Source organism: Geotrypetes seraphini, chromosome 8 (genome assembly GCF_902459505.1).
Source record: "Geotrypetes seraphini chromosome 8, aGeoSer1.1, whole genome shotgun sequence".
In the NCBI taxonomy this organism is placed as follows: domain Eukaryota; kingdom Metazoa; phylum Chordata; class Amphibia; order Gymnophiona; family Dermophiidae; genus Geotrypetes; species Geotrypetes seraphini.
In genome coordinates, this window is record NC_047091.1 from 111,252,755 (window position 1) to 111,268,254 (window position 15,500).

General features: G+C 43.2%; 1 protein-coding gene across 2 annotated transcripts in view; it reads left to right on the plus strand.

Annotated features, from left to right (window-relative positions):
• The window catches only part of MFSD12 (major facilitator superfamily domain containing 12), a 65,958-nt gene extending 51,097 nt beyond the window's left edge, over positions 1–14,861 (plus strand). For both annotated transcript variants that reach the window (XM_033957135.1, XM_033957136.1), the window contains exons 6-10: positions 3,637–3,729; positions 3,928–4,098; positions 9,831–9,925; positions 10,875–11,005; positions 13,951–14,861. In XM_033957135.1, the coding sequence (XP_033813026.1) occupies positions 3,637–3,729; positions 3,928–4,098; positions 9,831–9,925; positions 10,875–11,005; positions 13,951–14,039 (579 nt within the window). In that variant the 3' untranslated portion in view covers positions 14,040–14,861. The remainder of the gene's footprint in view (positions 1–3,636; positions 3,730–3,927; positions 4,099–9,830; positions 9,926–10,874; positions 11,006–13,950) is intronic.
• The last annotated feature ends 639 nt before the right edge of the window (positions 14,862–15,500 follow it).

A 15,500-nucleotide genomic window follows, 5' to 3' on the forward strand; every position in this document is an offset into this window, starting at 1 on the left:
TGGTGACTCCAAGCTGGGGGTTGCAGAGGTAAAGTACATATTCACGTTTCATAAATTTTGCAGCCTGTAAAATTATGGCAGTGGAGAAGTGAAGCATTTAATAGAAGAAAATTGAGCACCGCTTGTCCAAGTGTTGAGTCCACGTTTGACAAATGGTCCAGGCAGTAGTGCTTTCCAAACGTATGAATGGTAGACCAAGTAGCTGCCTCACAAATATCTTGTGGTGAAAGCACTTACAAAAATGCTCTTGTGGCAGCCATGGAGTGGAGATAGTATACTATAATTTTGGAAATGTTTGCAGTGTGTGCACTGCCTGCGGTAGAGTAGCAGAAGAAAATACATTTTGAGACTGGAGCCAGCATGTGCAGCAGTGACTGGCAATCATTCCTGTCTGTGTCAGTTTCAATCTTAAAATGGCTGCCACAACCTCCAGCAGTAGCCATTTTGGCAGTGGCAAGGACATGGGCAAGAGTGACTGGCTGAGCATCACTCCTTCCCCGATCTATCCACTAGACCACCAAAGAGCGTATGATAGGCCCGAGAAATGTTCAGAGGGGAGGGGGGGCTTTTTCTATTTAGAGGGGATGGAGGGGAGTAGGGGCTCATTCTGTGCATCCTAGTGGACAGTTTTGATTTCGGCCCAAACCATAGAAACTGGTTTTAGTCATGTTCTGGTCTCCAATTGTGTTCTTGTACTTCCTCAGTTGCTCTTAACCTTCAATAGGAGATTCACTTCATTTTGCAGCATAGTTATTTGAGAAATTAAACTTTGTCGGTTCTACCTCTTAGAAAGCCAATCAATAGTCATGTTGTATTAGACTAAGGATCCATTTGTCTATTATCGTTTTCCAGTGCTTGAGAAGCAAGTGCAAGCAGCCTCCTATCTAGTACTTGGAGATGTTGTATGATTTCAAAAACCAGGATTTGTCTTGAATTGCTCACTGCAGTTTCTTATCCTGTATGGAACGCTGTTACTAGAATTGTTTGGAGGAATAACTAAATCTGTGTTTCAAATATAATCTGTTGTAGGGTTGATATCTTCCAGATGAATAATAGGATTTTCTGCCAGAGTAATAATTTGTGATTTTCTTGAGCAGGAGTTTGATTTTTCTCTGTTGACCTCTGCTAAAGTAATGAGTATTGCAGTTGTTTTCAATGGAGCCAATGATCTCTTACCTTCTCTCCAAATAGGTTGTCTCCTGTGGAATGAGCATCTGCAGCTTTTTCATGAATGTCCTCTCTTAAAGCCGATACTCTGAGCCAAGCCATGTGACTTTCTGTTGCACATAACCGCTGTTATCATATGCATCATGAGCAGCCCAAATCATGTTTTTTGAGCACTTCTCAAAATCCAATAAGAGATGAAAGTGCTGAATGATCAGTCTGGATGATGAAGATAAAAATATACAATTTTTAATCGGGATAGATAGGGAAAATGCTCGAGTACCTGATTGTAAACCGCTTGGATAACCTTGTTAGGCGGTATATAAATGCCTAATAAAATAAATAAATTATAATATTTGGAACTGGTGGGTGGCAATTCTTGCACTTTTAACATAGGAAAGAGAACATATCAAAATTCTATGTGGTCTTGTTGATGTTTTCCTGGTGAACAGTTATAATCTGGAACTCGTGTATTTTCTCATGGCTGGTTTGACCACCATGGAATTGTAGGAAAGCTGAGTTGTCATGCCACATTATTTCCTGGACCTTATATTTAGTTTCCAGACTCTTCTTGGCTCACCTAGAGGAGAATGGTGTCTTCCAAATCTTTTGATGATCCAAAAGAATTTTGCATAATGGTAGTGTTGTAATTTTTCTTTTGGAGCATCATAGTGACCCACACTATGATGCCCACAAATTCCAGGTCATCAAGTTCACTGTGTAAAATTGGTAAATTCTTTGTAATTTTGGGGAGAAATTTTGAGATAATTTGTGTTTGTTTGAGAGATTTTGACCAGTTCCAGTGGTGATGGGATCCTACAGTAACCAATGAGTTCCCCTTCAGGACTTGAAATGTGAACTGTGCCTTGGACTGTGGGATGCCCAGCTACTATCAGAAGATTATAGGTCACTGTCTGATAAAGCTTCTGCAAGGACCAGGTACACTTTCAGTGCTTTGAAGATGGAGATGGTGAAATATCTCGGAATAAAACACCTGCTATGAGGAGAGGATAATCTAGACGTCTTGAATTGTAGTACTCTTGAAGAAATTGTTTCCACAGGTGTTACATAAACTGAGGAGGTTGAGATGGGAAATGAGTTCAGAGCATCCTCTGAGCTGTTATGTTTGGAGGAGAGGTAAGTTTTCTCCCAAATTCTGGAGAAAGAGTAAACAGAAGGTGACCTGGAGCTGCTGCTTCTGTAGTAAGCTGTGATATTGGATTTCCACAACAAAACTCAAATTTCTGACCAATTGACTTTCCCGCCAAAATTCAAATTGGTGGACTGCCCTGTTCCCAATCAGGTCAGTGAACCCACTATTTACAAAGTCATACTGCAGACTTCAGAGCATACCCTGAAGAAAGCCACAGCATGGTGGCTGAAACGACTATTTCTACCTGACAAAGATGCAGCAAGACCTGGAAAGCTGCAACAAGCCAGCTGCAGAAACCCTGAGAGAACATCTTGAGTGGCTGTGTTTGTCATGCTGGCCTGATCTGATTGTCGCTGAGCATACCCTTGCAGAGGGAAGAAAAGGGGAGTGACATCTACTGTGAGCTGGTTGATGTGGCACCATAGTTTGATGTGGAGAAGCAACACTTTCCATTCCTTTTGCTTTTTTTTTCGTGCCAGATAGAGAATGACACGGGGATGGATACCCATGGGGCAGGGACAGGAAAGTGATGAACTTTGTCTCCGTGTCATTCTCTAACTTGAGACTAGTATCAATATATAAAAACTTAACACATCTTGAATTCAGTGATTAAAAAGAAAACTGGAGACACTGCTTTTGGATTTCAATGAACTACAGTTAAATGACATAATTTGTGTCTTGTCTGCCATCTGCAACATCCTTCCATCATGTGCCCAGCTGCTTAAGCATCATACTGCAACAGATTCATCCATTGTTTCTGGCATCAAGGAGCGTTTCTAAAATTTTAATGTACACTTATTTTCCTGTTCAACCACTACACTGTTTAGGTTCTCTGTTATACCCATACCTTCCCAGATGATGTAGTTCCAGATGTTCCCGCTTGGGCCTGGCTGACATCTGGCTTCTATCCCACCTGTTCTGTAATTTGATTCTTATTTCCTTGTTCTTGGCCCCATTACTTTTGCTTATATACTGTATATTGTGGTCAAAGGTTGACTTCAGTTTTGTGGGGTGTTTTATTGTGGAGATCTTTTGATTTTTACTTTTGTTCTTTGTAATGTGACGAATGATTGATATATTTATAAAGTTTAATAAATATAAAGTTTTTTTAAAAATCCTCTGTCTGTGGAAAACAACCCTTCCCTTTTATTCTCCCCCTAAAAATCCCTTACAATTAACCCATTGAGATCTTGCCTCTTGCCAGTCTCTCTGAAGCAGAGATACGAGGTTCATTTTTCTCATCTCTCAATCTGAGCATTCCCTGTCATTCCCTCCATTCTAATCATTCTGGTGGATTTTTTTTTTTCTTCTTTTGACAGAAATATATTGCCACCATCCCTTTGGTGATGTACGTAAGTGGATTTCTCTCCTCCTTCTTCATGAAACCTATCAACAAGCTGATTGGACGAAATGTGAGTGTAAAAGTGATCTCCATGTCCCATTCATGCACACCTGGACCCTTTGCTGTTTTTAAGGTTAACCTCTAGGGTTACCGACTTCATTGATTCCATGCAATACAAGATCCAAGCTTCCATGTGCCTCCATAGGGTGATTCTGTCTTCTTGTTTTGCTCCTTATTTTCTTCCTCTCTCTGTCTGTCTGTCTTGCAGTTTACTTACTTCCTGGGCTTAGTGGCAATCCTGGCCTTTGCCTCCTGGGTTGCATTAGACCACCAGATGGGAGTCGCAGTGTATGGAGCTGCAGTAGTGCTGGGGAGTGGGTCGGCTGTTATCTTGGTCACATCTCTCTCCATGACCGCAGACTTGATTGGGGACAACACGGTAAGTTCAATCTGAGGTGCTCCTTGCTGGGAAAAGGTTAGCTGCAACTGGTGGTAACATCTTAAAATTAAAGGTGGTCGTTTGGGTCCAGTGATGACTTCCACCTTCTTATTTTTGCTGCAAAAGAAAAAAGGAAGCAAGTTCAAAACACCATCCAGCAGTTTGATAAGCATTAACAGACTCTAAGGTGCTTCACCAGCCCCCTAGTGCGAGTGTGATTAAGGAGACCTGCCAGTTCTGCTGAATGTCCTGTGAAGCTTTCCTCTGAACTATTTTATCTCGAGCCCCTCTTTTTCCCAATTCCACACAGCTATTCTCCATTTTAGCTCCTCTTCCCTCTGTAGCTTGTGTTATTCTGCTGCTCTTCTTCCTCTCTCTCAAATCACCTCCTTCCCCTCTCACAGTTCATATTCTTTCCCTGAGATGCTCTCGCCCTCATAGCCTGTTTCTGCACCTCATACAGCTCAGGACTATTCAAAGTCCCTGTAACTGTCTCTGTTTCTTTTTTTTTTTTTTTTTTTAATCTTTATTGATTTTTTTTCAAACAACAACAGTATTCTTTTAAACCCCTTCATCACTTCCCAGCTCTTCTATGCCTCTTGCAGTGCTTGCCTCTTTCTTACCTTAGTCTTAATTAAATTACTTTGGCAACACAGGTAAAGTTATGCTGATAAGACAGTGTAACTGTCTTTTTGGTGTCTACCTGCTGCTTTTTTTTTTTTTTTTTTTTTTCAAGTGATAGCTGCTAGACTACATCAACTTCCTCTTCCTCCTGCAACCCATTGGTTAGACACAGCAGCCAATAGCCTATAGAAGGAGGAGGAAGCAGTAGCTAGGATACAAAATCACTTCCTTTTGTGCTTTTCCCCAGCATGGAAATAGTTGTCCATGGAGGACCACCCACACATGTATTTTAAGTCTCTTCTTGAGACTTCTAGCTTGGAATTCTTTCTCCAGTCAGTTATATCACCCAGACAGACGCCTAAGCCCGGCTAACATCACGACTCTCTAACCGAGGTCCATGTCACAGGAGCCAGTTAGAGAATCGGGTTGCTGCTGAGCTAATCGCGGCAAGGGAATCTCCCTGCCGTGATCAGTGTAGTGGCCGCGGCAGGGAACATGTCCTCCACCCCCTCCGCAAAGACTATCGGCAGGAATGATGCCCAGTCCCTCCTGCTGGAACCCCCGAAGCTGCCCCACCCCCAAATGTTTGCAGCAGGAGGAGTGTCCAATTCCTCCTGCCGCCACCCCGCCAACACATCCACTGGTAAAAGGGATGCCCAGTCTCTTCTGCCGGAATCCCCCCCTAAGATAATCGGTAGGAGGGATGCCAGTCCCTCCTGCCAGAACCCCCAAAGCCCCCCCCCAATGTCCAGTTCCTCCTGCTGCCACCCTTCCGACACATCCACCAGCAGAAGAGATGCCTGGTCCCTCCTGCTGGACCCCCCCCCCCTCATCCCCAAGACATCCTCCAGCACCCTATCCCACTCCCCTACCAAGCCTACCTGGACCCCAATAGTACCTTCTTTAGTTGGCTGACTGGAAGGATGCTTACTTCCTCCGGCCAGCAGGCCCTCCTCCACTGAATGGTGGGCCTTCCCCTTCCTGGTGCATCAGAGGATGCACCGGGGAGGGGGCATAAGGCCCTGATTAGCCCAGGCATTTAAGGCCCCTCCAATAAGAGGGGTCTTAGCCATCTGGGCCAACTGGAATCTTAGGCCTCTCTCCCAGTGCATTCTGGAATGCACTTGGAGTGACCTAGGACTCAGATTGGCCAGGTCCCTTAGACCACTCCCATGTCTGTGTCTGACTGAAGAATTTCTTTGTCTCTCAGGTAAGGGATATCATGTCTTGAGTTTTCGCATCTTAGTAGGATATATGAGTAGCTACGAGCTCTCTAAATATTAGTGCCAGTTGCACGCAGTTTTGTGTAATTTTGATAACTTTATACTTGTTTCAGAGCAGAACAAAGGTATAGTGTTGGGGAGTTCTCCCCATTGCCTTCCTTCCAGTGATGTCTTCCATTACAGTGGTTCTTGACTGCTTTTGTACAAACTAAGGAGGCAGGAACAAGGCTACTGGGAAGGAGGCGGAATTGAAAGATGAGTGATATCATTCTGGAAGCAACTTGCGGGTTCAGATGCATAACCCTAGCATTAGACACATCTACAAGAAAGAAGATTGAAGTAAGAACCTAATCTTTCTTTACATTAAGAACATAAGATTTGCCATCGTGCCCAGCAGTCCGCTCACGTGGCGGCCCTTAGGTCAAAGGCCAGTGCTCTATTTTGAGTCTAACCTTACTTTCGAATGTTCTGTTCCAGTAGGAACTTATCCAACCTTGTCTTGAATCCCTGAAGGGTGCTTTCCCCTATTACAGCCTCCGGAAGAGCGTTCCAGATTTCTCCTATAAAGGGTTTCATAATTTTGTAAAAGGTAGCCCTAGGAAGCGCTACAGGGGCTCTGAAAAAGTAGATTTTTGCAGTGACAGAGAGCACTCTCTGGAAATCTCAGAGCTCGCTGCAGAGGTATAATCTGGTAATACCCAAACCTGTCCTGGCAGAACCCAAGCCAGTCAGGTTTTCAGGATATCCATAATAAATATTTATGAGAATGATTAGCTTACATTGCTTCCTTGGTATGCAAATCCATATCGTATATCCATTGTGGATATCCTGAAAACATGACTGGGTTCCCCCATGACACTGCAATAATATATATTCCTATATTGGGCAATGCTCACCTAGCATTTAAAAAAACAAAACAAAAAAACCCCCAGTTGGTTCTGTGGGTACTCCATCTGCCCACTAGAGGTCACTGATGGCTGCTGCTTCTGCAAACTGGCTGATCATGTGAAACATTTGCTGTAGGTCAAGTGGCTGGTAGTTGTAGGTTGGTGACATGGAGAAGCATTCACTCAGAAGCCACAGATTCTAATGCAGGCTCATTCTTGGTAAACACTTGCCCTTTTATTTTAGCTTACATAGCTTCAGAGCGAAACTTCTTTTTTTTTCCAATTCTTTATTCATTTTTTCATCTTACATCAAGTGTACAATAATACATCAATTGAATCATACCGATCACTCGAAAATCTTTTCTATTATCTTCTTAAATATATAAATTAAGCCCCTCCCCCACCCTCCCTTCTAAACTTCTAAAGTTTTGCTGCTCTGTTGTGTTTTGTTATTAGTACAATCAGATGGTTATTAGTAAAACAACTGCCATAGTTAAACTGATGTGTCGAGAACAGATGATGAATGTTACCGTGCCAAGGGTGAGCCATCCCAAAGAGTGAGATTTACTGTGTGAAGGCAAAGAGTGAGATTTTTCAGGGTATAAAATCTAGAATGATTTAAGTGTAGTATTGCTTTTCAAATGAATCAAGACAGTATTAAATGATATTAGCTTTTCTTTGGAGCCTATGAAAGAATATAGACAAAGTAAGGAGCAATTTAGGAGCTTAAATTGTCTTCCCCCCCAGTAGTTACAAGTATGTACATTGGTTTCAAATCACATGTACTTAACAGTAAAGGGAAAAGAAGGCAAAAGGAAGCAGTAGGCAAGAATGTGTGCTTAGATTTCTTCCTACTGGTTGGACCATTTAGTTTATTTTTCTAAGGCTTCCCTCTCATGAAAGCAGTGATCAGTATCAGTGCACTGGTACTGAAGCTTTGATGAGTGACAAATAGTGCTCAAAAAGTGTGAGATAGCTTTCAAATGAACGTGACACTCAGTGGCATAGCAAGGGCACTGGTGCCCCCGCCCTCTTCTCTGCCCTCCCAACGCCTTCCCCACCCTTTTCTCTGCCCCCCCAACTCCTTCCCCACCCTTCTGCTGCATGCACTTTCCCTTCCACTTGTATCTCTTTAACTCCTTGCTGGCAAAAGCAGCATCTCCAACCTGCTGCCCATGCCGGCCTCGGCTTTTCCTCTGACATCACTTCCTGGTCCCACAACCAAGAAGTGACTTCAGAGAGAGAGAGAGAGAGCTGAGGGCAGCGCCGACAGCAGGTTGGAGATGCTGCTCGTGCCAGTAAAGAGTTAGAGATATGGAGGGGGGGGAGTTCCCCCCTTACTATGCAACTGGACACATTCCTAATGAGTGAAATTTGGCATCTGTGTCATACATTTTGCAAAACTGCACATGCTTGTCCTACAGTGGCATATGTTTAGGGGATTTGGCGAATCCCCAGCTGTATAGGTTTTGTTTGTTTCTTTTACTTTTTGCTTGAGCAGGCAGTCTGTTCAACCAATCAATTAATAGGAGGGGCTTTAGGCATCTAGGCCAACTGGAGTCTTAAGCCTACTTCCCAGTGCATTCTGTGATGCAGTAGAAGTGGACTAAGTCTCAGATTGGCCAGATCCCTAAGGCTAGAATGCACCAGGAAGGGGAAGGCCTGCCATTCTAATAAAGGTATTGGGGGAGGGTCATGTGTTCAAGGGGGGTGCCGGCAGGAGGGAATGGACATCCCTCCTTCCGGGGGCTGTTTTGGGGGTTCTAGCAGAAGGGAGTGGGCATCCCTCCTGCCGACCGACTTGCAGTAGGGTTTGGAGGTTCCCTGACGCTCAGCTGATCGTGGCTTGGAGATTTCCTTGCCGTGATCAGCTCAGCAGCAACATGATTCTCTATATGGTGCCTGTGACATGGATGCCAGATAGAGAATCAGGGAGGTTAGGCGGGGTTAGGACAGATGCGATTCTGTATAGGATGCCTGTGTGCGATTCTCAAAGAGCCACTTAGGTGGCTGCTGAGCAAGGGCATCCTATTCAGAATCAGGCCCAAAGTGTGTGTTTCTCAGTTATTTTTAATGGAATGTGCAGTTGTACACAACATGTCAGTCTGTGTATAACTCTGAAGGATAGCTTTCAGAAAGACGGTAATGATACAGAACTAAAAGTTCCTTCACATCAGTACAGAAGTCAAAAGGAGATTTAATTATTTCTTAATATCTAATCTTTAATTTCACTTGTTTGACTGTTTATATCACAATGGTGGTTATCTCAGAATTTGAATTCATGTTTTGGAAATGTAGTGCAGTGTATTTATAGGATGTTATGTGTATATGTATAAAGGAAAATTTATATATTAATGAATGTAAGTTGAAAAATCAAACTTCAAGTAATTTGTTTTATTAACGTACAGCTTTCCCCATGTCAATGCAATCTCCCCTCTTTCTGTCTCCATTCTTCCAGCACCACCTCTTTTTCTCTCTCTCCTTCCTACCAGGGTTTCCCCTCTTTCTGTCCCTATCCTTCCTCTTTCTCTCTCCCCACAGAGCAAGGAATAGCAGGCGCTGGGCTACAGTGCTTGGGCGCATGCTGTCTGCTCGGTTGATCCCCTGCCCTGGAACAGGAAGTTAACAGAGGGTCAAGAGATTGGCAGAGCTGACAATGTGCACCTGAGCACTCTAGCCCTGTGCCTGTTAGTCCTTTCTTTGCCTCCGCTGCTGCTTGTTGAGAGAAGCAGCAGAGGCCACTGGAGAGAAGTGGGGGAAGGGGGGAGGGAGAGCGAACTGGCAGGTCTGGGTGGAATAAAAGGTGCCAGTACACTGTACTGGTGCATACTGACACAAGAAAAGCCCTGTGTAAAGCCAAGTGGCATAGCAAGTTCATAAAACACTAAACTATTTGGATAGGCTTCTGTTGGAAATGGGGTACTTCTGGGCTTGATGGACTTCTTGATGTGACTCAGTATGACAGCTATTTTACCTTCTTATGCTGGTTAATTTGCAGCAAAGTGCAGCTTTTGTGTACGGAGCTATGAGTTTCACAGACAAGGTGGCCAACGGAGTAGCAGTGGTGGTGATTCAGAGTTTGCATCCTTGTCAGTAAGTATTACAAAGAACTCCAGTGTGTTTCCCAACCTATGGCTGCCTCCAAGGCCAATGACTGCCTACAGTGCCCTCTATAGGTGAGAGGAGCAGGTACAGAACTTATTACTGAGTTTTGAATGTTCAAGACTTGGCATATGATAGCAGATAATCGCCCCCCAAAATCCACCCACTCCTGTAGAAATTCTTACTAATCCTCTGTACCTGACCTATGTGTTCTTGAATTCCAGTATTTGTCTTTACCACACTTTACATGGCAAACTATTTGCTGGCATTACACTTGAGTTTGTTAGCCTTCTTGTTTTGGAACTTTCTTTTCACTGAAGAAAGTTATCATTGTTCATGACTTATATACTTCCTTACAGTTATATAAATACATAAACTATTTATCAATTTTTTTCCACATTTTTGAGTTGGTTGCAGACCATAGATAGAAACCTGGAGCAATTTACATACAAACTATGGTATAAATAATTATTTATTTATAACGATCTACTTGTCAGAATCGTTAAAGCAGTGCACAAAGAACCAAGCAAGCCAGGAATCAAATCCCATTGCTGCTCTCTGACATAATGCAAATTGATTCACCCTCCAGTGCTCTGGTACAAAACTACATTGTAAGCCTTCTGGCGGCAGGAAAATACTCTGTACCTTAATGTGTCTTGCCTTGAGCTATTGTTGAAAGGTGTGAGTTTAATTCAAAAAAGAAAACCAACAAAAAAAGATGTTACAGTTCTTAGGTCAGGTGTTCTCTTTCTTAGATGCTAGAAGTATCCAGTTTACAGTTGGGAACCTCAGACATTTGTTCCAGTGTGTGCTTCTCTCCCCTCCCCTGTGCTGTATGTAGTGTAACTGGACATTTTAGGAATGGTGGGGGAGTGCTAAGACTTATGTTTCTGATGATTGTTATGTCCATGAATTCAGTCTCACTTCCGCTTTCTATCAGGACCCAGCTCTGCTGTTCTGCCTGTGTTGGATTCTACCATTGGACGATGGTGATCGTGACGGGAGGTGTGGCCATTACAGCCACACTCTTCCTATGCTGCATAATGGTCTGGCCCATCAGAATCCGATTCTGTAAGTAAACGATTCTGAATGTTTGTGGTGTGTGTTTTTGAGGAGCGAAATCAATGAGACTATTGCATGAATGAATATTTGGGCTTTTCTGACTAAGTGAAGACCACAGCTGCGTAAATCATTTTCTGATTACAGGAGGAGGTACTGTGATAGATGGTGCTGAAGCACTGGTTGTAGGGGGGAGCTCACTGCTCCTGCAATCTCAGGGGCAGGTGCTCAAAAGCTTACCGTGAAACAAGACTGGTAGCCAGTCCAGTTTGCACATTAGTTAAGCCATCAATGCACAAAAAGGTTCTTGGTGGCTTTTATCAATAGCAGTAGCAGCCACCAAAAATCCTATGCAAATGCATTACAAGGAGCTCATTAGTATTAAAATGAGAACTCCTTGTAATGCACAGCAAGGAATGACGTGCAGACTTTTCCAGCAGGTCTGAGCTCTCGTAGTCTTACTTTCCTGTCAGTGCCTGAGCGCTGATTGGCTCAGGCACTGACAGGAAACTCAGGGAATTGCACAAGCTCAACCTGCAGAAAACCCTAGGGGTCCAAAGGTCCCCCTTCTGAATTTAAAAAAAAAAAAAAAAAAAGATCCTTGGTGGGTGGATGGGTGGGCAGGTGGGTGAACCATCCAGGACCCAAGCTAAGCACCCTCCCCACCCCCGTACCTTTTCTGAAGTGGCAGGAGGGAGGGGTGCCTACTCTCTCCTGGCTCTAGGCCTGCTTCTTCAAAACAGCAGCATCCTGCCTATGCCCAGTGTATTCTGGGAGGGGCCTAAACACCATATAAGAAGTTTTTCTCCTTCTATGGCGTTTAGGCCCCTCACAGGATATACCAGACAGGAGCAGGAACAAAGGGGGGAAAGGCTGCTTAGCTTGGGTCCTGGCCAGCCAGCCTACCCACCTATCCACTGTCGGGGGTGGGGAAGATGGAGGGAAGGAGCAAGCAGTGAGGGCTGTCAAGCTAGACACTGGACCACCAGGAATAATGTGTTGACCCTTGGGGAGATTGGAGGGGTTCCACTGGACCAACAACGCATGTTTGTTTTTTAGATTGGGGGGGGTTGAGTTAGCTAAAGGGAAGGTCCACTAAAGCACTGGGACTTTTATTTGGAGGGAGTATGGTTCCCTGGACATGTACACATGAGTTGTGCCTGCCCACACAACTCTTGTGGGCATGCTCTGGGAAGTTCTGACCCCATTAGTAGCCAATGCTCAACACTACTTAGGAAAACTAAAAACATTTCTTTTTATAGATGCAGTCAACCTCTAAAGCACTTACCTTATGAAACATTATCTTCATTTCTGCTTTGGTTATCTGATGGGATCTTCCTTCCTTTTGTATTTCTCCTATATGGCTCTTTCCTATTTTATAATTTAACTAGTTTTTTAGCCCGTTACATTAACGGGTGCTAGCAGCCCTTCTCCCTTACTTTTACCCTCCCCCCTGTCCAGCAGCACCCCTTCCCTACCCTCCCTGTCCAGCAGTAGCCCTGATTATACTTACCCTTTAACTTTGCCAAGTGGATAAAAATTTAGCAGTACAGATATGCATTTGTTAGTAAGTGTTTTTTAAGTAGCTTTAAAGTGATTCAACATTCACCAACCTGTGCATTATGTTGATAACTGCATATTAACATGCTATTGTGCATTTAAAAGAAATGAATGTGAAACTAACTGAAAGAAGAAGAAAACTGGAAAATATTTGTGAATAAATTTGAAAAATATCCATATTCTTTTTTTCCTTCAGACATCCTTATTTAGCCATAAGCCAAGCCTGCTACTGCCTTATTTGCTCCTATTCTGAAATACATTTCAGGAGGGTAAAGGAATCGGTGCCCCTCCCCTCACCCCAAACTTCATGCCATGTTCTCACATTTTCCAGTGATGAACATTAAGGCCTTCTTCTATTAAACTGCACTAGCAGTTTTTAGCGCAGAGAGCTGCGCTGAATGGCCTATGCTGCTCCCGACGCTCATAGGAACTCTATGAACGTCAGGAGCAGCGCGGGCCATTCAGCGCAGCTTCCCGCGCTAGAAAACTGCTAGCGCAGTTTAATAAAAGAGGCCCTAAGTAAGGTGGGGGTCTGCATCATTGTAGTCAGAACTTGGAAGAGGAGCAAGGTCTCCATTTTCCCTTTATATAAGGATCAAATTCTCATCTATTATCATCTGACCACACCATTACACATTAAACAGGCCTTCCTAACCCCAATTCTTTCAGTCATTTATATAGACTATTTTAGCTTTTCTGGCCTTTTCTTTTTTAATCTTAACTGTTTCCTCCCGCACCCCCCCCCCCCCAATTTGACCATTCATTCTTAGTTGTGACTCTTCTCATGTGAGGTGGTCACAAGCTGGCTATATTAATCCCTGCATTCCAGTATACAATACAGCATGTCCTGTGCCGCTGCTTGAGTAATCCCATGAAAAAGAGTAGAACATGCTCTGAGCATTACTCATGTCGATGACGAGGGTTGGGTGGATGCAGAGTCGCAGGCTGCATGTTCTTGCATGTTACCCAGCTTTGCTGGCTGCAAATGAAAAGGATCAGCCTTAGAAAAGCTCCAGTGTTCCATGTAACTAGGAGGGTCCCTAGGCTTGAATACTCTGCATGAGTTTGCACATCTAAGCCTTATCCTACTCTGCATTCATAGTTTGGTTTGCTGGCTCCTCTACCAGTGGTAATTGCAGACCCCACCACCTTTCTAATAAAGTTATTTATCTTTCATTTTTAGGGTGATATAGACTCACTTAAACTGGTATTACTCTTCCTCTGTGCCCCCACCTCAATTTTTGATTATATATTAAAGTGCTTTAAGACTTTAACCCCTTATATGTGAAGTTACATTTTGTTATAACCTTGGTACATTCTGACACGTATATTTATTTTTTTTAAATGGTTTGAGAGAGCCTGGTTCATGTTCATTTTTTCCCCTTCCTTCCCCACAGATGGCATGCCCATAATGACAAAGTTACGTGGGACATCAGCCACCTTGGAGGTCCCTGTAGACTATCAGGAGAATGCGGTTGTGAACTGAACAGAGTTTTCAGAACTTGGCCTCTGGAATCAAACTGTAGCAGCCTCGGGATCAGGCTGCCCAAAGCACTTTAGTCCCTCACGTCCACCCCAGGTGCACAGAAAGTCAAGTCCATTCATTGCGGGCATTATTTTATTCTGACTCCTTTTGTATTTTTATTTGCATTATACCACTTTGGGGCCCAAGCTGGTGGGTGTAATAATAATGTGCTGGTGTATGGGACTGGGTAACTTTCATGCTATCTGACACAAGACTTCAAGCAAACACATTCCTTAAAAAAATAGGCTTAGGCCTTCTGTGGACCTCCATCCTTTGGATTTCTCAACATTGACAAGGCCAGTGAAGTGGTCCCTCCCAAGACTACTTGATACTTTTGCAATTCATGGGCTCTCTGTCTGTTTGCCCATTAATTGTTGTTTTCTTCCCCAGGTGCCATATCTAGGTAATACAGTCAAAAGCTGATTGGAATGCTGCAGGACTAAGTGCTGCTGGTGACCCCTTTTTGGGCCTTAAGTGTCACCCCCCCCCCTACAATTCTTCTGGATCTTGTTTTAGAATGTTCACTGAGATTGGTCCTAGTAAAGGCTGGGACTGTGCTAGCCAGTCAGGGTTGCCACCATCATGATCAAAAAATAAGGGACAAATTCCATACAGCATAGAAATCAATGGGCATTGTGTTTTTAACCAATATGTGGGAAGTTCCTGTATTTATGGTTGGTTAATTAGTCTTTGCATTTTCTAGTTGTTAGTTAATGCACTTAAATTTGCTATGCACACAAGGAATAAAAAGAAAAGTTTATATTAAAAGGATTTCAAAATGAGCTCTGGGCCTATCTGTTTCACTGAAACCAGTGCCTTCCACAGCTGCTGCATTTCAAAAAGTGGACTAAAATAGCAGATTCATAAAGTACTTAATCTGAATACCAGCACCTGTTATCTGGATAAGTGTTGCTGACTGGGATATCCAGAGGCACCATCCATATAGTGTTGGGGCCTGGTCAGTCCTGGACCTTAGGTAGATCGTGGCAATATTCAATCTGTTTATCTGGAAAGATGGTATATAAGCCCCAGTGTTAACTGCCTTACCTGGGTATTCTGCACTGGCCACTATCCAGGTAAAGATGTTGAATATCTGGATATTTTATGACCGCCCCTGGTGCTGTTTAAAAAATAATGCTGATTGTGGCGGATGAATATTGACCTGCAAAAATATAAGGTGATAGCGGTAATTGAAATATAACTTAAATATATTTCTTGACTAGCTAAAAATGAAGTGTCTTCTGGTCAAGAAATGTACGGAGCTCAATAAAAAGGTATTACCTTATATATATATATATATATATATATATATATATATATATATATATATATATATATATATATACTCTTAGTTGCCTCTTCTGGTAGGAAAGTGAGCCCTACATTTGCTTCTTGCCCCAGATCCATTGAACAGGGTGTTTT